The following is a 23,115-nucleotide window of genomic DNA, read 5'->3' as shown; positions in this document are numbered from 1 at the left end:
GCAGGTTCGAATCCTGCCTCGGGCATGGATGTGTGTGATGTCGTTAGGTTTAAGTAGTTCTAAGTCTAGGGGACTGATGACCTCAGATGTTAAGTCCCGTAGTGGTCAGAGCCATTTGAACCATTTCGAACCTGTGACCGTAGCAGTCGCGCGGTTCCGGACTGAAGCGTCTAGAACCGCTCGGTCACAACGGCCAGCCGTTCTTTACAGTATTCCCGCTACACTGCTTATACAGTGGCTCGAGCAACTCGGATGTACTCACAGCTTGAAAAATCTAAGCCTTCATCCGACCGAGACCCATTATCTCACGTGTTTCAACACTACAAAATAGCGTCACCAGGACAACTGAGAAAAATTCGCAAGACTTTGAACGGGACGTCCCCTTTGTTGCATTATCCTTCATTGTGCCTACTGTCTTTATTAAAGAGTAACTTTGCTTATTCAAACATGCGGCCTGTCTGCCAGTCTGACTTTGAGGGTCTCCTGTCGCCAAAGCTGAAAGATATTTGAGAGCGTAAGGCGTTGTCTGCTTTCTGTGTAGTGCCGCGGCGGTATGCTCCTGCGCGCGACACCGGGGGCCCGTAAGCTCTCTGCCTAATGAATCCCCGCGCGGCGCGCGCCAGCAGCTGGCTGCTTTTAGAGATGACTGCCCGCCGCGCCCGGCAGCAGCGCCAGCACCGGGAAATGAAGGCCGCCACCCGCCTGCCTGCCTGCTTGCTGCCTACCTGAGCGCCGAGCAGACTTTAGGGGACGAAATTTTTCCACTTGCGGGGACAAAAACACTCAGCAGAGGCCCTTCACCGTGCTTTGTTGTTGCAGCGACGAGGGGGAGGGTTTGTTTTAACATTTTGCGGAGAGCGCAGCTGGGAAATGGGGGGCAAAGGCTTAAAGCGCAATTTTGTAGGGAAGCCGAGCCACATTCGCTGTTGAATAGCGGCGCAAGTGTCACCTTTTCAGTGCAAGCCAGTCGTAATACACTGAAACATGCTAATCACACCGTCAGAGGGTACGTTTCAGAGACCGTAAATATTAGCAGGAGCGTCCATCTCATGCAGCAAGGCATTGGATATTAGAGGGTGATTTAAAAAGAAAGAACAGATTTTAGTTGTTTATTACAGAGAAACTTCGAAAGATAGAAACACATTGCGCATGTCACTGGGTAGAGGAAGTTTCAAAGTTTTGCGTTCGCACGCACTCTACAGGGTGGTCCATTGATAGTCACCGGGCCAAATATCTCACGAAATAAGCATCAAACGAAAAAACTACAAAGAACGAAACTTGTCTAGCTTGAAGGGGGAAACCAGATGACCCTATGGTTGGCCCGCTAGATGGCGCTGCCATAGGTCAAACGGATATCAACTGCGTTTTTTTAAGTAGGAACCCCCATATTTTATTACATACTCGTGTAGTATGTAAAGAAATATGAATGTTATAGTTGGACCACTTTTTTCGCTTTGTGATAGATGACGCTGTTATAGTCACAAACATATGGCTCACAATTTTAGACGAACAGATGGTAACAAGTGGGTTTTTTAAATTAAAATACAGAAAGTAGGTACGTTTGAACATTTTATTTCGGTTGTTCCAATGTGATATATATCTGAGAACGCATGCTGTTACAGCGTGATTACCTGTAAATACCACATTAATGCAATAAATGCTCAAAATGATGTCCGTCAATCTCAATGCATTCGGCAATACGTGTGACGACATTCCTCTCAACAGCGAGTAGTTCGCCTTCCGCAATGTTCGCATATGCATTGACAGTGCGCTGACGCATGTTGTCAGGCGTTGTCGGTGGATCACGATAGCAAATATCCTTCAACTTTCCTCAAAGAAAGAAATCGGGGACGTCAGATCCGGTGAACGTGCGAGCCATGGTATGGTGCTTCGACGACCAGTCCACCTGTCATGAAATATTACGTAGGAAATCAGCATACATTGCACCATTTAGATTGCCATCGATAAAATGGGGGCCAGTTATCCTTCGTCCCATAATGCCGCACCATACATTAACACGCCAAGCCGCTGATGTTCCACTTGTCGCAGCCATCGTGGATTTTCCGTTGCCCAATATTGCATATTATTCCGGTTTACGTTACCGCTGTTGGTGAATGACGCTTCGTCGCTAAATAGAACGCGTGCAAAAAATCTGTCATCGTCCCGTAATTTCTCTTGTGCCCAGTGGCAGAACTGTACACAACTTTCAAAGTCGTCGCCATGCAATTCCTGGTGCATAGAAATATGGTACGGGTGCAGTCGATGTTGATGTAGCATACTCAACACCGACGTTTCTGAGATTCCCGATTCTCGCGCAGCTGGTCTGCTACTGATGCGCGGATTAGCCGCGACAGCAGCTAAAACACCTACTTGGGCATCTTCATTTGTTGCAGGTCGCGGTTGACGTTTCACATGTAGCTGAACACTTCCTGTTTTCTTAAATAACGTAACTATCCGGCGAACGGTCCGGACACTTGGATGATGATGTCCAGGGTACCGAGCAGCATACATAGCACACGCCCGTTGGGCATTTTGATCACAATAGCCATACATCAACACAATATCGACCTTTTCCGCAATTTGTAAACGGTCCATTTTAACACGGGTAATGCATCACGAAGCAACTACCGTCCGCACTGGCAGAATGTTACATGATACCACGTACTTATACGTTTGTGATATTACAGCGCCATCTATCACAAAGCGAAAAAAGTGGTCCAACTAAAACATTCATATTTCGTTGCGTACTACACGAATACGTAATAAAAAATGGGGGTTCCTATTTAAAAGAATGCAGTTGATATCCGTTTGACCTATGGCAGCGCCATCTAGCGGGCCAATCATAGTGCCATCTGGTTCCCCCCGTCAAGCAAGACGAGTTTCGTTCTTTGTAGTTTTTCCGTTTTGATGCTTATTTCGTGAGATATTTGGCCCGGACACTATCAGTGGACCAACCTGTATACAATACACTCAACATGAGCACCATGCGTTGCTGGAGAAACATCGTAACGGTAGTCCATTTCATCCCACACACGTATTAACAGGTTCCTGTTTATTGAATCTACAGCCCCAATAATTCCATTTCTCAGCTCTTGAAGAGTAGCTGCCATAGGTGCGTCAAAGACTTTGTCTGTTATATACTCCCATAGAAAAAAAATGTAAGGGGTGAGGTCTTGTGATGGGGAGAGGCCAAAACCAGTAAATGAAATCATTGGAACCTCCGTGAAGCTGAGGAAACGAACAGTACTGCAGCATGTTAAGGTATGACACTCCTGTCGCAGTTTCCTCTGCAAAAAAGAAAGGCTCATGAACTTCGTCAACAGAAACGTCACTAAACACATTCATGTTCGATGACGACGCCAGGATTTTGTGACCCTCAAATTCTTACGTTATCGTGGTTTACTTTACGCGATAGATGAAACATCGATTCATCTGAAAAGATGAGTCGTTCCAAGGTCCCTCCGCCATATCCTGGAGAATTGAAGTGGAAAATTCGACACGTAAAATGATACCTATACTGATGTAGTCGCCATGTTGCTAACAACAGCACACCTGCGTCAAAACTTTGAACCTTACTCTATCCATTGACATGCGAATGTGGTGACAGTTACTGAACTACGTATATGAAATAAAATCGTCATAAGCTCTCAATGATTTGCGTTAGGACGTTCATACTGTACGGTTCGCCATGGGGCATGACGGGAATTAGTATGGTTTGGCCCACTGTCATTTGGATGGGTTCGTCAATAAGTAACATTGGCGCATTTGGGGAACTGAGAATCCGCATTTTGCGATCTAGAAGTCTCTTCACCCTCAACGGGTGACTGTGTGGTGTACAATGCCTAGTCACGCAATAATGGGTGCGATATCCCATGAGCCGGCCGCGGTGGCCGAGCGGTTCTAGGCGCTTCAGTCCGAACCGCGTGACTGCTACGGTCGCAGGTTCGAATCCTGCCTCGGGCATGGATGTGTGTGATGTCCTTAGGTTAGTTAGGTTTAAGTAGTTCTAAGTTCTAGGGGACTTATGACCACAGCAGTTGAGTCCCATAGTGCTCAGAGCCATTTTTGTTAAGTCCCATAGTGCTCAGAGCCATATGAACCATTTGATATTGTGCTCAGAGCCATATGAACCATTTGATATTCCTTGATGGCACGGTGACTACCGAACGGTACGTGATGGTTTTGGAAGATGATTTCATCCACATTACCCAGGGTGACCCTGATTTTGACAAGATGTGTTTCATGCAAGACGTACTTCAACCCCATCGAAGCAGGAGAGTATTTGATGTCCTGGAAGAGCACTTTGGGGACAGCATTCTGGCCCCCAGAGGCCACTGGCATGGGCTCGATTAACGCCATATTCTCCGGCTCTGAACATATGCGACTCCTTTTTGTGGGCAATCTCCTGCGACTGCAGCCTTGCTTGCTAAATAATAATATCAGTAAAAGCCGAATGAGTGCACGTGTACAGAAGCGTACTGCAGAAATGTGACACGGAGAGATGTAAGTATGGCACAGTTTGGAATAGTGTGTATTTCGAAAACAAATGTACGTAGTACCTCCTTTTACGCAAAAATGGTTCAAGTGGCTCTGAGCACTATGCGACTTAACTTCTGAGGTCATCAGTCGCCTAGAACTTCGAACTAATTAAACCTAACTAACCTAAGGACATCACACATATCCATGTCCGAGGCAGGATTCGAACCTGCGACCGTAGCGGTCGCTCGGCTCCAGACTGTAGCGCCTAGAACCGCACGGTCACTCCGGCCGGCTCCTTTTACGCCAAACAGTTTTTGATGTTTGCATTGTGCTCAGTGCATGCTGTTTTTATTTCATAATTAAAGTGCTCCCACTGAGGTTAATGCAGTATCTCTGAAACACGTGTAGGGCATAGCAAATACTGAATATGTGGGTTTTACGGAGTCGGACGTCCACCATTAAATTTTTATTCAGCAAATACGAAACCAGACAAAGGAGTTATTTCTTTCCTTAATGAGAAAATATACAATGAACACGTTTTTACTGTCGTACTCCTACAGTTACATCACAATATTGTCATCTGATAAACGCAGCACTCTTCAGGAAATAACTACAAAATGGACTTGAGATGACTTCGCGTCCCGTCCTCTGAGGGCCCAATGGGACGGGACATTGCTACCACTGTCTGCTTCGTCGCCAGCAATTTCATCAGTGCGCCGTTTTGCACGCGGTCAGTAACTCGGAGGGAAAGTCGTTGCTTTTTATGTGCCATACTCTTATAGCCGTAATTTTTTTTCCAAGGAAGAGAGCACTTTACGCCGATTGTAAACATGCTCGCGGTCGCCACACCCTAACCCGCCTCCAAGAAATTCCTCTGCCGACGAACGTACCTGTGTGAATGTGGGGGGGGGGGGGGGGTTGAAATGGTTCACACACACACCACGATAGTTAGGTTGCTGTGGGAGAAAAGCCATCAGTGGCTCCTGCGTCGTTTCCGTCACCACAAGTACTGCTGAATTGCCCTCTGCTGGGGGGGGGGGGGGGGGGACGATGGCATCAATTTTATTTCTCTGCGACCGTCTTTAATGTCGACTTTTTTCTGCTTTTATATCAAATTATTGACCTGGCCCGGCTTTCCCTGCGCAGCAAGAAGTATCTACAGCCGGTCGTCTTATCTGGCGGTGCGGTAGTACACAAACTTTCCGCGTGAATCAGTATATCTGCTAGTGAAAATCGTATCAAAATTCCTACTATAATTCCTGTGATTAGCCTTCACATACAGGCAGAAAAACGCGGCGACGGACTCTAATTTATACAGGGTGTTTGTGGTACCTTAAGATGTGTACACGTGCGACTACTTTTTGTGGGGCTATATTAAAGACGAAGTGTACAGCAATAACCCGAAAACCATTGCTGAGCGGCACACAGCCATTCAGGAGGTTATCGATAGCATTCGATGTTCCGACACTTCAGCGGGTCATGCACTATTTTGCTATTCGTCTGTGCCACATCATCGCCAATGATGGCAGGCATATCGAACATGTTATAACCTAAATCCGAATACCTGTACTGACGTTTATATGTTGAAAAAAGTGTGTGCACGCCGTAGTTTGTAACTAGTTATATAGTTCAATAATTGTTACCTTGTAAGTGATATAAGCGAAATATTCTCAGACCTCTAGAAGAACGTAGCAATTCCAATTCAAAAGTAGCTCACAGGAGTAAACATTATCGGACCATCTGTTTAAAAAGTCATGGCTGCTAAGTACTGGCTCGAATTATTAACAGAAGAATGGAAAAATTGGTAGAAGCCGCTCTGGGGAATATCAGTTTGAGTGGGAACACAGGTTTTTAAAGAAGGCAAATCTACATTTGTACTGTAGCATTTGTAGAACTGGAGAAAGCTTTATACAATGTTGTCCGTAATACGCTCCTTGCAATTCTGGAGGTAACAGGGGCTTAGTTTACATTAATTTACCATATAGCATTGTTCACGGACAGGCGAAATACACCAGCAGTGCCAGTGGTATAAAAACGAGTTTTGAACTTAGAGTAGTCTCATTGGTCAGAGTCACAGGGCTTATTCATGTATGAGTAATTGCGTTACATCGCAGTCTCAGTCGGATTGTATTTCCATCAACACGCGCGTTTCGGTTCGTTTGTACCATGTTCTCGTAGCCTGTCTCAGTCGTTACCGGCTCTCTCTGGCCTGGCCCCTAGTACGCATAATATGTAAGTTGAGTTGCCTATCTTGAGGTGCATGAAATACTTTTCTAGCCAGTTTTATTTTACCCATCCTGTACTTGTCGACATATAGAATGTGTTTAGTACATCATGGGCCAGGGGGAAACGCCGACGACTGGAGACGACATGACGGCACAGAAGCAACCGAAACCAGTGTGACATTTGTGGCAACGGAAATAAAGCGTTATTGATACTGTAGCGTAATAAAATTATTTTAAACGTCGTCGGTTAGTTACTTTTCCCTTTCTTTAAGTATTTAGGTGGCTGATAGTCGCAAGAAGTCATTGACATACACAGCTTTCAATAGAAAGCAAGTGTTAATATGCCAATATTTCATTTGACCATGATTTCCGCGTTTTTATCAAAGAAGCGATTTAAAGAATCAGTCCTTCACTGTGAAAATATTGGTTACACACGTGAGGGTGGAAAGAAATGCGTTCAAACCTACGCTGCAGCAGGTAGGAAATGGAATCCGTATAACAAATAAAAAGAATTGATTTTCTGTCTCCTTATTCTTGATCAGTGTATGGAAGGTTTGTGGTTTATGTGGAAACGTATAGAATCGGTGTCATTTCTCTCTGCGCGGATGAGTTCGAGGGCACATGAATTTAAATGGCTGTCGGTTTCCCCTCACTAGCAAGTTTGCTTAGCGCCCGCTTCATGGGGCGAATCGGGAAAACTCGCATAAAGGCGAGACGTGTTTGCCTTTCGGCTGTTGGAGAGATGGGCGCTCTTCGGAGAAACGCGATCCCCTGCCGAACGAGGACGATGTATATATTGAGGGCTGTATGATGGGGCTATGAGGACTTTGAGATTTGGTTTTCGTGGAATCGCGGGGGCCGCCCGCCAAGATGGGTCCACCGCGAAGTAGTGCTCTCCCAGAGAGATCGATGCCTGTAGTGAAGTGATCCCTGGATGGCCAGAGCAGCGTCGAGAGACTAATGTGCTGCTTCTAAACTGCGCCTAATGTAGTAGCTTATGATCTTCTGTGACTCACAAGGCGACCTTATGGAGTACTCCCCCCCTCTCAAAATTTTTCTCGTGCTTCTGGGATTCGACGATCAGTACTCGGACATCGATATCCTTGAGAGGCATGACGCACTTCCCAGAAAAACTGAAAAAATCGTCTTTGAAGATTAAAATATTTCCGAGCGCTGGTAAGTACAAAACATTTGTAGATTACTAATGTATTCGTCGCTAGTTAAACGCGTAGCGTATCTGAATTGCAGTCATAGAGCTGCTCGTGCGAATCTCGCTTACTTTATTTCCATATTTGTTAATTTAGCATCCTCGCCATCGAAATGAACGCAGTTGAGCTGGCATGGGTATCGCAACGGAATAGTGCAAAACGCTGTCACGGAGACCCTACGGGAAGCGTTGCGTGGTTAGAGCCAATGACCCAGTCTTCACCTGGCAGCTATGGGCAGTTCTCGCGGACATCAACTACCTCGGATCTGGCATTCGCCTCACCTCGCACCGTGCTGTTTCCCGTGTGCTTAGTTCATTGAGTCGCTGTTTTTGCTCCGCGGTCCCGTACATTGACTAGCACTTTCTGCATTCAGCTCCCCGGATTTGTAGTCGAGCCATAGTCATGTACTATAGTAATATTTTGTGCCTGCAGTGATGGCATCACGGCGTTGTCACTGCTGTGCAGCTACAAAAATTGTCAGCTAACATTATGACATCATAATTTTTCAACAAAAATAAAATATTTTTTGTCTTTACTGATTGTATAGCTTTTTGGTAAATCAAATTGTATACTTCTGTAACGCTGCTCAATTTTTAGAAATAAAAATAAAAAGGTATCAGTAGTTTTGAGCTCAGTTACCGTGCTTGGAGAAAAATAATAATGAATGAAGAATAGATCCGCCTTTTGCAAGTACACAAATTATTGCTTTGTTTTAGCACCCAAATATGTTTCGCTACAGTTGTGGCATCCTCAGTGTAATTTTTTTATATTATTTTCCTGTGATACACATACATGTAGTTTATTTTAAGTTAAGGAATATGATACAGCAGATTTTGTTGTTATTTAAACTGTATGTACACTTTACCTTTTATTTGGCATTGTGTGCGTCCAGCGACTACCAAACAAAATCAGCCACAGGTCTAAATTAGTACACCATGTCATCTATAAACAGGAGGGATGTCATAAAACCGTCTGCATTGAATTTTTTCGTTTATTATCCAATCTTTAAAACGTAGGTTCTGGTAAAAATTCGTGGCATATACCCATTTTTGCCGTTGCCGTTGCAGTATTTTGCTAGTCCTTAGCTGTGACAAGTTTGTGCTTATGTACCAAACGTGTTTTTGTGTAGTTGAGCTGAACCTGTGGACGTCGATAAAAGTTTTGTGAAGCTTAGGTATGGCGAACTATTTAGTGTAGTTTGTTATTCAAGGATTATATTTCGTATTTTGACACTGTATATTCATGTTTTCTTCTGCTCGTTTGTAAATACTGCGTCCTGTTCTGTTGCTGTGACTTGGACACACGTTTCATTGCACACATTTACGTCTCTGATTCAGTTCTGACTCGTTTGTTTACTGTTTTGTTTTGTTCTGACTTCCGTGAACTTTGAACCTGTTCCTCTTGTTTCCATTCTCTCTCTCTGTCTCCGTGCGCGCGCGCGCGCGCGCGCGCGCGCGTGTGTGTGTGTGTGTGTGTGTGTGTGTGTGTGTGTGTGTGTGTGTGTGTGTGTGTGTGTGTGTTGAATAGTAGTGTGTGTGTGTGTGTGTGTGTGTGTGTGTGTGTGTGTGTTGTCAGTGTTGAATAGTATTTTGTTACATGGTACTGTTTCATCATTGAAAACTTTTTTGCACAGTGTGACAGCTTTCCGGATGCGCTAACTTTCTTATGTTGTTAAAAAGTGGTACAGTTGGTACTGTGCTTTAGGATTTGGCGGTCTTTTTCTACGCCACTACTTTGGTGGTTGTTTTTGATTATGTGGTCAGCAAATGTGGAATGTGGGCTGTCTCCTTTCAGTGGTCTTAAAATGTTCTGAGTATCTTATCCTGAAATTTCAGCGTGTCTGTCCGATGTAAACTGAATCACAAACTGGTGTATACTTGCTTTGTTAAATTTACTTATGGTGTTGTTAGGTATTTTTAATCTTTTACGCAAAGTGTTGTTTATTTTATATGTCATATTTATACCTTGTTTCCTCACGATGTTTCCATCTGTATGTTATCTGTTATCAAATATCAGGCTGTGCCATATTTTCTTATTGCTTGTGGCTTCTTCGTGCTGTGCCTTGTTTTTTGTGTGGTTGTTGCTGGTGTGTGGGTTGTGATTCTATTGTGTGTGTCAGTTATGTTTTTATTTTATGAAACTGAAAGAGATAAAAATTAGACTTCCTAACCATCACAATAGAAAAAAAAACCACAAACATCCGTTCTCAGCAGACACAAAACCTAAAACCGCCAGTACAGTTTTTCATAACAGAGCAAACCACGCGACAGTCCACAAGCTGAGCAGCCTCAGATACCTCCTACACAGACTGAACAGCAGACGGAGATAGCTTCACACAGGAACTAAATATAATCAGACAGATTATTACAGAATAAAAAGTTTAATGATTTAATCCGGCCTGGTGCTGTAATTTGTTTTTCTTGATTTGTTATACAATTGTGCAATTTCAGTCATAGACCATTGTTAAGTATCTAATAAGCGGAAGCACCATACATACTGTTTACTAACAGTCAGTTAAAAGTTAAACATAATAACAAGTCAGATCTTACAATTCATGGCAGCAGCCCCGTTGTAACAATTTTAACGTATTGTCAAATACCGCATTTTCATACTATCAGTAATAAAAAATTAGGATTCCATATCTGTTAACTGACATTTCTGTTAATAAATATGCGATTGAAAAAGAAAATTAATATACTTCTACCGAGATTGCATCTAGTGTCTCTGTGATTGCAATCGAATCACGCCACGCGCTGAGTTACCGAGGAATTAGTTTGCAGTCCACAAATGTTTTGTACTCAGGAGTGCTCGGAAGTCTTCTAACTTCAAAGGCGATTTTTTTCGCCTTGGAGGATTATGCTGCTTTGCTGTAGGAAACTGATTTCCAGGCACTGAGCTTCAAGTCCTGTAATTATGAAGAAAATTGACGCGGACGGTAGATTTATAGGAGATACATATGAGCGATCGGTGATTGCAGAAACAGAAACGGGTTTCAGCGATATCGACAATACGGTTGAGAAGAAAGATCGGTGCAACTGAATCCAAGGAAGCTTTATTCTGGAATAAGTGTTGGTAAATTCCGAACGAATTGGATAGAATATCAGCTCCGTGTCTCCATTGGCAGCATACCTTACATGTTACTAAATAAAATATAATACACTCCAGTAAACGCAGAACTTCGATAGTTTTTTAGTTAAGCAAATGTTACGAAGATGAAAATAAATTGTAAGCAGTTCATATGGACATTTGGGACAGTTATGGAAAAATTATTGTGTAGTAGTCTAGGGCACTTTTACGATCTATTTTGTAGTACTCTTCAATTGTTTGGAATCATTGATCCGGAAGAAATATGTAGATGCCAAGAATTCAGAAACATGCAGTCAGATTTATAACCGGCAAATTGTCAGTACGAAAATGTGACGGAAATGCTCAGGCATCTTAATATGGAAATATTTTGCTGCGAAACGGAACGAGCTGGCACATTGGTTTAAACGTTGGGTTTCTATTAGAGAGGAGCGTTGTTGATATCCCCGTGGAACCTTGGAAATGTAGATTGTCTGACTGCTCTAGATCAGTTAAGGCAAATTCAGAGATGTGTTCTTCAGAAAAAGCTGCCGCCGATTTATTGTTCCATTCTTTTCCAGTCCAAATGCTGCTCCATCTGTAACGACGGAAACTAACGAAAATTCAGTTCTAGTTTTCATTTCTCTTACTATCCAGCGATGTAGTCTTTAACGATTTCAGTCTTCACATCTTTACATATCTAACGTGATGAATGAGTGGTTAAACGTCAGTCTGCAAATCCATACGATTGTATTTAAATACCCATATGGCCGCCGGCCGCTGTGGCCGAGTGGTTGTAGGCCCTTCAGTCCGGAACCGCGCTGCTAATACGGTCGCAGGTTCGAATCCTGCCTCGTACATGGATGTGTGTGACATCCTTAGGTTAGTTAGGTGTAAGTGGTTCTAAGTCTAGGGGACTAATGACCTCAGATGTTAAGTCCCATGGTGCGCAGAGCCATTTGAACCCAGATGGCCCTACGACGTTTCACCGTACTTAGACGTTCGTTTGTGTGTTTGTGTGTTTGTGTGTGTGTGTGTGTGTGTGTGTGTGTGTGTGTGTGTGTGTGAGAGAGAGAGAGAAAGAGAGAGAGAGAGAGAGAGAGAGAGAGAAAAGTCTTCCAGTTGGACTACGATGCACTGGAGAACACTGTACAGTGTTGAAACTAACTGTATTACTGTGACGGCTTAACATACTTTTAGGTACGTATGTGGCTGTTAAACTTAGTGTGTAATACTCAAGCAGTGATGATGTTGCCGTAATCAGCAAAAATGCGCCATCACATTGTGAGCTGACGCTTCTGCCAGCGCACACTTTTCAATGAGACTGTGCTGGCTGTGTTGTGATACTCAGTTACGTCTGCGTCACTGTTTATTCTCGGCACGTTTTCTGAGCGCAGCCCACACGTGCACACCGAAGTTAGCAAACGGACGTTGCACGCCGTTCGTCGTGAGGCTGGGAGGGCCAGCTTTCTGCGGAAAAATGGCTTCTCTGCTGTCGTTTCCTCTCCGCTACTTCGCCGTCGACTCATTCCGTCGTCTTTAATATTTTCGAGCACTGCCCATTCAACTCCCCTCGAAGTCCGTGCCCTAATTGGTTGCTCAAAGAAGTTTCTCAATTATGAACGCCAGGTCACGAACTTGGAGGTATGGCTGCTGCTTGTTGAGTTCGCCAGTGTATTTCCAGTTCACAGCTGGCGGTGGGGTGGGAACCGTTCCTTGTTACGATATATTTCGATTGCTGTTCACTACTGCCTTAAGAACTCTTTTTTTTTTTTTTTTTTCGTTTATATCTCTCTCCTTATCGTTTGCTTTTTGTTTACTTGCCTCTGGAGAGATTTGTACAGCAAACATTTTTAAAATTAATGCTTTCACACAATATCTACTCGGAGTATTTATACAAAATAACTTGATATAATTAGATGTATCGCAGAAAAACCCTTGACACATTGGAAATAATAATTTTTGCATGTTTGTTTGGATGGCGTGTTATGCGCTCCAGTCGTCATTGTGTCAACACGCAAGCTAATACAAACTTCTTTACTGAAACGAATGAGTGGTGTCTGTTCTTTCGGACATTCGCGATCATGGAGGACATCGACGGGGGTTGCGGTTAGGCGGCGCTCAGTGGTAGTGTGAGGGGACCGGCGAGCGTGCCTGGGCACTCTGCTGTTGTGACCGTAGAAAATTTTAATTTTTATTCTTGCTTTCGTGAATAAGAGTCCAGGCTCCATAGGCAAACAGCCAGCCGACATTAAGAAATAGTCCACCAGGACGTAGGGACAAGATAAGCGACGGAGGCTGCCATGTATGGCTTGTTGATCAAATAACTTAAAGTGTTTGACTTCCTGCCAGAGGAAGCAGCATGAATCAAACTTGCGCAATGGAAGACGCAAACACCATTGCGGTAATACAGCAAGAAAGAGTGTCAGTCACGGGCGGAAAAGACTCGTGTGGAACCGAAGGCATTCTTGCGCAAGCCAACCAATTAGAAACGAGAGTGTCATGTAGAACCTGCGCATTTGCGTTAAACATTGCGTCTGGGTGCCGCAGTGGATGACGTAACTGCCTCGTAAGCAGGAGATACCGGGTTCAACGGCCAGTCCGGTATACATTATCATTCGTCGCCGCTGATTCCGCCTAAAGTCCCTATGCAGCTGATATCATTAGTTCCTTTTCTTTTCTCCCCCCGCCCCCCTCCTCCAATTTCAATTTACACGATGGAAATCTTGCTCTGTATTAGCTGCGCCTCTCGAAAATGGTAAACAGTCTAAAATAGTCAGAATGTAAGTGTAATAATTGACCAACTAAATACAATAAATAACAATGATTATCTTCTTACCACGGCTTCTGAAGTCAGTTTGCCGGCCGGTGTGGCCGAGCGGCTCTAGCCGCGTCAATCTGGAACCGCGCGACCGCTACGGTCGCAGGTTCGAATCCTGCCTCGGGCATGGATGTGTGTGATGTCCTTAGGTTAGTTAGGTTTAAGTAGTTCTAAGTTCTAGGGGAGTGATGACCTCAGATGTTAAGTCCCATAGTGCTCAGAGTCATTTGAACCATTTTGAAGTCAGTTTTCTTGCTTGTCTGTTGTTGATGGGGCAGCATCAGAAGTATGTAAAACATTTTTCATTTCTTAATTTTTTGCCTGACAAAATATTAGTCGCCTCTTTAAAAGAGAGTGACGTGGTGTGTAAGTGCCGGTATGTAATCACCGCGATGAAATGGGCCGACATGACAGAATGGCGCATATTTGCTGATTACGGCAACATCATCACTGCTTGAGTATTACACACAAAGTTTAACAGCCACATACGTACCTAAAAGTATGTTAAGCCGTCACAGTAATACAGTTAGTTTCAACACTGCAGTGTTCTCCAGTGCATCATAGTCATGATAACACTTGTGAATGAAGTTGTCCGATTTGTCGGTATATCAGCGAGGGCTGTAAAATGTGTCCTCTAGAAATGCTCTACTTGCAGCCATGTAATAATACAACATAAGAGCAGTGATCGTAAAATTATCGTAACCGACAGGAACAGGAGACGAATATCACGCCTTGTCAATGACAATCCGTTTCAAACCCCATAAGAACTGAGTCTGTCTATGAATGCAGGTCGTCTCAACGTCGTTTCCGAGCGAACACTGCGAAGGGAAATGCATGCAGTGAGCATTTGGAGTCGGATTCGGTCGGCCTCAGCTCACTGCTGCACGTCTTCAGTGGACCTCCCAACACAGAAACAGAACAGCAGCTCACTGAGGCGTGTAGTTTGCTCGACGGGCCGCGATGTTGCATCTTTGAAATGATGCAAGGCGGCGAGTGCACCGACGATCCCACATGGCGCTTACTGGGCTCGTATTTCACGCCAGAGGTGGTTCCGCAGCGTTTTAGGGGTATTTTAACTACGGTAATTTGGGCCTTACATTCAGGGTACCGTAAAATTAATCAGATTGTATATTTAAACATTATCGGTGACCAAATAGGGCTCGTCGTTGTGGCCGAGCGGTTCTAGGCGCTTCAGTCCGGAACCGCGCTGCTGCTACGGTCGCAGGTTCGTATCCTGCCTCGGGCGTGGATGTGTGTGATGTCCTAAGGTTAGTTAGGTTTAAGTAGTTCTAAGTCTAGATGCCCTCAGATGTTAAGTCCCATAGTGCTCAGAAGCATTTAAACCACTTGACCAAATAGGCCTCTTGCCATTTCTTCTAAATCCTACGGATACTCTCGTCTTCCGCAGCGACAGCAGCTGTGTTCACAAGCCTGTACTGTTACTTTCCTGGTTTCGCGAACACACCGGTACCCTGCACCCCACGACTGACGCTCTAAATCACCTCATCGTAATGCCACAGAAAATAAACGCTCCAATTACATTGATGTGGCCACCTGTCAAAAAGCTGAACAATCACCTTTTGCATCGCGGACCACTGTGAAACATGCAGGAAGAGTGTCAGTGAAGCTCTGGAAGGTGCCGACAGGAATGTGGATCCATGGTGATTCCAATGCCGTGGCCAGCTACGCTAGATTCCTCAGCTGAAGGCCCATGCCGCTAACACCCCAAACGAAGTGCTCCTACAGATCCTCGATTCAGTTCAAATCCAAGGTGGCCAGGGGAGTACGTGGTGCTCTTATAACCATGCACGTACACTGCAAGCTGTGTGCCCAGTTGCATTGTCCTGCCGGTAGAACCCACCGTGTCGAGGAAAAACAAACTGCATGCACGGTGTACATGGTCCCCTGTGCCTTTCATCATAACGAGGTCACCCAGGGAATGCTCTCCGGCCTGTACCCTTCCGACGATGTTTCAGGCTACTTGCTTTCAAACCTTTTACGCCAAATACACGCAAATGGTCTTTGGTCCGATGTAGCATAAAACGTGATTCATCTGAAAAGGCCACCTACCGCCACTCACTTGACGTCCAGTTGCGGTATTGGCCTGCAAATTCCAACCATCGTCGCCGATGAACAGCAGCTGCTGCGAAGGCCCTTACGCAGCAGCGTTCGCTGAATGATCATTGAAGAGAAACGGTTGTTTGCCCTTGTTCATGTGGGCGTTCGGCTGCTCAACAGTTGCGCGTCTATTCGCCTGTACACATCTCCGCAGCAGTGGTTCACTTCTGCCATCTATGGCCCGTGGTGCACCACAGTTGCTTTTATGCCGGTTTTGGATAGTGCCATTTTGCCATGCACGCTATACTTTAACCCGGCACGCGAACAACTTACTAACTTAAATGTTTCGGAAATGCTTCCACCCTTGGTCCGAAAGCAAATGATAATGCTCTTTTGGACGTCAGATAAATCACTCCTTTTCCGAATTAAGACAACGCCTACACTATTTTCCGTGTCCCACCTACATGCTTTATATATCTTCCATTGCTAGTGCTGCCACTTGCCGTCTGGGAGTAGCTATTACACTTTGAAGTGGAACATAGGCGGTGACCACATTAATGTGGCTGGACGAAGGAGCGAGTGAGACGTACCCGTTGTCGTCCGCCGCCGGTGTCCCATCAGTTCGCTTATCTCGACGACAAGTCTCCCCTAAATTCCAATGAACGTCGTCGATTTTTGAAATAGTCATTTATCCGCCAAGATGGACGGTACTGCTCAAACTTGAGCGGTGACTGTCATTAGCCGACGTAGTCATGGTGGGATAGAAGCTCTGTGAGGGGGGGGGGGGGGGGGAATTTCGAAAAGTCGCGCCAATACCATTCCGTGTTCCTGTATCAACCATCACGTTAGAAGACGTTTCGTACTACGCCACTTAACTATCTACATGCTCAAATGTAAAGAACAGCAGTCAATCGTAGAATTGGTAAATTAATTCCAGATCTGGATTTCGAATAGATGTTCATCGTTCCGTTACCAAAAGAGCCATATGCCTATAAGCCTAGGACTATATGACTCTTCTGGTAATGGACCGATGATGACTGTGTTATAATCTCGTAAATCTAGATCGGCAGTAAATTACGAATTATGCGATAGACTCCTGTCCTTTACATCAAAATATTCAACGGTCGCTCGTCACCGCAACTCTGCTTGTATTGAGTGGTGGAGTCTTGCACACTTCGCTCCGTCTGTAGAACACGGCCCACGTGCCACGATGAGCACAGCTCTACTGTGTACTCTGCTCCCGTGACACCATTGCCTGCAGGGCATAAATACACTCCGGCCCCAAAACCCAGCATTCGTGTTCGCCGTGGCATGCTAATGCGCTTGAATAATTGAAATCTTATTTAACCTCGTAACCTTTCAAAAAAGGATATCTCTGTAGACATTTAAGGGGGAAAGCTGCAGATAAAATCCGACGCTTCATGCTACCTGATGTCTCATTACCGAGCCGTGTACACCGAAAGCCAATGTAAGGTGCCTGGCGGAAGGCACTCGATTGCTTTCCCTTCCCATTCGCGACGAAGCATGCCTCCGTAAGAATCCAGATAGCGATCTTATGGCACTTTAACATAGCTTGCATTGGGGTTGTGGAATCGTTAAATAACACTCTCTCGTAAAAAGAACATCATCCTTGAAACTTCCTGGCAGATTAAAATTGTGCGCCGGACCGAGACTCGAACTCGGGACCATTGCCTTTCGCGGACAAATGCTCTACCATCTGAGCTACCCAAGCACGACTCACGCCCCGTTCTCACAGCTGTACTTCCGCCAGGACCTCGTCTCCTACTTTCCAAACTTCACAGAATCTTCCTGCGTACCTCAGTCCGGTAACATCATCCTTATTCTAAGATTCAGATGTAACTTCCCTTCTCATTTCAGTAACACACTAGTACTAGATGAAACGGCGGCGTGTAGTCTTAGAAATACTTTAGTGTATTTGATTACAGATAAGACATTTTACTGCGAGGTTGTCTTTGCGAATATATATGTGTAGTAATCTCATTAAAACGGTCCTTTTAACCTCAGACTTGTATTCAGCGTATACTGTGAGTTGACAAAAGTCTTGGAATACCTCCTACTCGTACTATCGTGTCGGGGCTCCTGTTGCCCAACGTAGTGCAGCAGCTCGACGTGGCGTGGACTCAACAAATCGTTGGAAGTCCCTTCAGATGTATTCAGTCATACTGCCTCTATAGCCGTCCATAGTTGCGAGTGTTGCCGGTGTAGGATTTTGTACGGAAACGATCCCTCTATTATGGCCATTACATGTTGGTTTGGATTCACACTGGGCGATCTTGGTGGCCAAATCATTCTCTCCAATTTTCCAGAATTTTCTTCAAACCGATTACGAACAATTCTGGCTGGTGACATGGCGCACTGTCATTCATACAAATTGCATCGTTGTTTGGGAACATGAAGTCCTTGAATGGCGTAAGAAGGTCTCCAAGTATCCGAACATAACTATGTTCTGTCAATGATGAGTTCAGTTGGACCAGAAGACTCAGTCCATTCCATGTAAACACTGACCACAACATTATGGAGCCACCACCAGCTTGTACAGTACCTTGTCCATGGCTTCGTGCGGTCTCGGCCCCCCTCAGCTCTTACCATATGAAATCGGAACACATCTGACGAGACCATGATTTTCCAGCCGTCAAGGGCCCAACCACTATGGCACTAGCCCTGAAGAGACGTCACAGGCGATGTGCTGTTAGCGAAGGCGCTCGCGTCGGTCGTCTGCTGCCATAGCCAATCCATGCCAGATTTCGCCGCACTGTCCGGACTGATACGTTTGTCGTACGGCCAATATTTATTTCTGCTGTTATTTCACGCAGTGTTGCTTCTCTGTCAGCAGTGACAAATCTACGCACACGGCACTGCTGTCAGTGGTTAAGTGAAGGCCGTCGGCCACTGCGTTGTCTGTGGTAAGAAGTAATACCTGAAATGTGTTACTCTCGGCACACTCTTGACACCGGGGATCTCTGAATATTGTCTTCCCTAACGGTTTCCAAAGTGGAATATCCCATGCGTCAGATTCAACTACCATTCCACGTTCAGAGTCAGTTAATTCCAGACGTGCAGCCATAATCACGTGAGAAACCTTTCCACATGAGAACCACCTGAGTTCCAATGACAGCTCCACCGATGCACTGCCGTTTTATACCTTGCGTACGCGATACTACAGCCATCTGTATATGTGCATATCGCTGTCCCATGACCTTCGTCACCTCAGTGTAAGTACGTTATTTCTTAACTAGTCTTAGGTCTGTTGTGGTTGATAGCTTACACCCAAACGTCCAGATGTCTGTCAGATCGGTACCAAACGTTGTGTATCGATAGTGTATCAACCAAAACACCGACATATTTCGTGCTGTGTGCTGTCGTCCAGGACAACGTGCGTAAACGATAATAAATACGTACTGCATGACCTACGGGGCACAGGAAAAGTTTAACTATGAGCGTCTGTCGTCTAGACCTCCCGTGGGGAAGTCGGTAGATTGTTAATTTTTCATACGAAGTGCCATGGATTCGAGCCCTGGTCATGTCAATTTTTGTACTGCAGTACCTGTGAAACTGTTTTACGGGAAAGAACTTGCCCCCCTTCTAACAGCCGTGTACCGCAAGTCTCTAGAGGAACGGAGGGTTCCAAATGATTGGAAAAGAGCACAGGTAGTCCCAGTCTTCAAGAAGGGCCGTCGAGCAGATGCGCAAAACTATAGACCTATACCTCTGACGTCGATCTGTTGTAGAATTTTAGAACATGTTTTTTGCTCGAGTATCATGTCGTTTTTGGAAACCCAGAATCTACTTTGTAGGAATCAACATGGATTCCGGAAACAGCGATCGTGTGAGACCCAACACGCTTTATTTGTTCATGAGACCCAGAAAATATTAGATACAGGCTCCCAGGTAGATGCTATTTTTCTTGACTACCGGAAGGCGTTCGATACAGTTCCGCACTGTCGCCTGATAAACAAAGTAAGAGCCTACGGAATATCAAACCAGCTGTGTGGCTGGATTGAAGAGTTTTTAGCAAACAGAACACAGCATGTTGTTATCAATGGAGAGACGTCTACAGACGTTAAAGTAACCTCTGGCGTGCCACAGGGGAGTGTTATGGGACAATTGCTTTTCACAATATATACAAATGACCTAGTAGATAGTGTCGGAAGTTCCATGCGGCTTTTCGCGGATGATGCTGTAGTATACAGAGAAGTTGCAGCATTAGAAAATTGTAGCGAAATGCAGGAAGATCTGCAGCGGATAGGCACTTGGTGCAGGGAGTGGCAACTGTCCCTTAACATAGACAAATGTAATGTATTGCGAATACATAGAAAGAAGGATCCGTTATTGTATGATTATATGATAGCGGTACAAACACTGGTAGCAGTTACTTGTGTAAAATATCTGGGAGTATGCGTGCGGAACGATTTGAAGCGGAATGATCATATAAAATTAATTGTTGGTAAGGCGGGTACCAGGTTGAGATTCATTGGGAGAGTGCTTAGAAAATGTAGTCCATCAACAAAGGAGGTGGCTTACAAAACACTCGTTCGACCTATACTTGAGTATTGCTCATCAGTGTGGGATCCGTACCAGATCGGGTTGACGGAGGAGATAGAGAAGATCCAAAGAAGAGCGGCGCGTTTCGTCACAGGGTTATTTGGTAACCGTGATAGCGTTACGGAGATGTTTAACAAACTCAAGTGGCAGACTCTGCAAGAGAGGCGCTCTGCATCGCGGTGTAGCTTGCTCGCCAGGTTTCGAGAGGGTACGTTTCTGGATGAGGTATCGAATATATTGCTTCCCCCTACTTATACCTCCCGAGTAGATCACGAATGTAAAATTAGAGAGATTAGAGCGCGCACGGAGGCTTTCAGACAGTCGTTCTTCCCGCGAACCATACGCGACTGGAACAGGAAAGGGAGGTAATGACAGTGGCACGTGAAGTGCCCTCCGCCACACACCGTTGCGTGGCTTGCGAAGTATAAATGTAGATGTATATGTAGACATCTTCCTGGCATGTTAAAGGACTGTTCGGACTTTGTAGATCTATGGCGGTGCTGTCACCTAGTATCAGTTATTATTATTATTATTATTATTATTATTATTACTGCTGCTGCTGTTACTGTTAATACTTCCTCACGTATGACGCAATTGTTTCTTTATTCTTCTGTTGCGAAACTTCTGTGCACAATACTTTTTCATGTTAGGAACATGTTGTCCGATGCAACACTTTCACATGTTCTGCAGTACTAACTGGCAAGACCGAGCGGTTCTAGGCGCTACAGTCTGGAACCGCGCGACTACTACGGTCGCAGGTTCGAATCCTGCCTCGGGCATGGATGTGTGTGATGTCCCTAGGTTAGTTAGGTTTAATTAGTTCTTAGTTCTAGGGGACTGATGACCTCAGAAGTTACGTCCCATAGTGCTCAGAGCCATTTGAACCAAGTCATGAGACAGGTCGGAGCAAGGCAGTAGCATACTACATCCGATAAGGCCACACCTACGTAAGAACTGAGCTGATCACACCAGTCTTAAGGCTTAGTACAGCTGTCGTTGGCATAAATAGATAGTTGTAGATCTCCTGGTTACGGATACGCGCTTCTTACTACACTACTGGCGATTAAAATTGCTACACCACGAAGATGACGTGCTACAGACGTGAAATTTAACCGACATGAAGAAGATGCTGTGATATGCAAATGATTAGCTTTTCAGAGCATTCACACAAGTTTGGCGCCGGTGGCGATACCTACATCGTGGTGACATGAGGAAAGTTTCCAACCGATTTCTCATACACAAACAGCAGTTGACCGGCGTTACCTGGTGAAACGTTGTTGTGATGGCTCGTGTAAGGAGGAGAAATACGTACCATCACGTTTCCGACTTTGATAAAGGTCGGATTGTAGCCTATCGCGATTGCGGTTTATCGTATCGCGACATTGCTGCTCGCGTTGGTCGAGATCCATTGACTGTTAGCAGAATATGGAATCAGTGGGTTCAGGAGGGTAATACGGAACGCCGTGCTGGATCCCAACGGCGTCGTATCACTAGCAGTCGAGATGACAGGCATCTTACCCGCATGGCTGTAACGGATCGTGCAGCCACGTCTCGATCCCTGAGTCAACAGATGGGGACGTTTGCAAGACAACAACCATCTGCACGAACAGTTCGACGACGTTTGCAGCAGCACGGACTATTAGCTCGGAGACCATGGCTGCGGTTACCCTTGACGCTGCATCACAGACAGGAGCGCCTGCGATGCTGTACTCAACGACGAACCTCGGTGCACGAATGGCAAAACTTCATTTTTTCGGATGAATCCAGGTTCTGTTTACAGCATCATTACGTCGCATCCGTGGGAACACAAATTGGAAACATGTATTCGTCATCGCCATACTGGCGTATAACCAGGCGTGATGGTATGGGGTGCAATGGGTTACACGTCTCGGTCACCTCTTGTTCGCATTGACGGCACTTTGAAAAGTGCACGTTACATTTCAGACCGTGGCTCTACCCTTCAATCGATCCCTGGGAAACCCTATATTTCAGCAGGATAATGGACGACTGCATGTTGCAGGTCATGTACGGGCCTTTCTGGATAGAGATTCAAATGGTTCAAATGGCTCTGAGCACTATGGGACTCAACATCTTAGGTCATAAGTCCCCTAGAACTTAGAACTACTTAAACCTAACTAACCTAAGGACATCACACACACCCATGCCCCAGGCAGGATTCGAACCTGCGACCGTAGCAGTCCCGCGGTTCCGGACTGCAGCGCCAGAACCGCTAGACCACCGCGGCCGGCTTCTGGATAGAGAAAATGTTCGACTGCTGCCCTAGCCAGCACATTCTCCAGACCTCTCACCAATTGAAAACGTCTGGTCAATGGTGGCCGAACAACTAGCTCGTCACAATACGCCAGTCACTACTCTTGATGAACTGTGGTGTTTTGGTGAAGCTGCATGGGCAGCTGTACCTGTACACGCCATCCAAGCTCTGTTTGACTCAATGCCCAGGCGTATCAAGGCCGTTATTACGGCCAGAGGTGGTTGTTCTGGGTACCCATTTCTCAGGATCTATGCACGCAAATTGCGTGAAAATGTAATCACATGTCAGTTCTAGTATAATATATTTGTCCGATGAATACCCGTCTATCATCTGCATTTCTTCTTGGTGTAGCAATTTTAATGGCCAGTGGTGTATATTCAAGAGAAAGTTGAAAATGTTTCAAAATGTCAAATACATTTCTGGATG

General features: G+C 45.2%; 1 protein-coding gene across 1 annotated transcript in view; it reads left to right on the top strand.

Annotated features, from left to right (window-relative positions):
- The first annotated feature begins 447 nt into the window (after positions 1 to 447).
- LOC126235570 (leucine-rich repeat and calponin homology domain-containing protein) overlaps positions 448 to 23,115 on the top strand; it is a 198,742-nt gene continuing 176,074 nt past the window's right edge. Inside the window, exons 1-2 of the mRNA XM_049944287.1 lie at positions 448 to 452; positions 542 to 833. Of these exons, the coding sequence (XP_049800244.1) occupies positions 448 to 452; positions 542 to 833 (297 nt within the window). The remainder of the gene's footprint in view (positions 453 to 541; positions 834 to 23,115) is intronic.

Source organism: Schistocerca nitens, chromosome 2 (assembly GCF_023898315.1).
Source record: "Schistocerca nitens isolate TAMUIC-IGC-003100 chromosome 2, iqSchNite1.1, whole genome shotgun sequence".
NCBI classification, from domain to species: domain Eukaryota; kingdom Metazoa; phylum Arthropoda; class Insecta; order Orthoptera; family Acrididae; genus Schistocerca; species Schistocerca nitens.
Note: the sequence above shows the minus strand (reverse complement) of the source record. Positions and strands in the feature narration are given on the sequence as shown.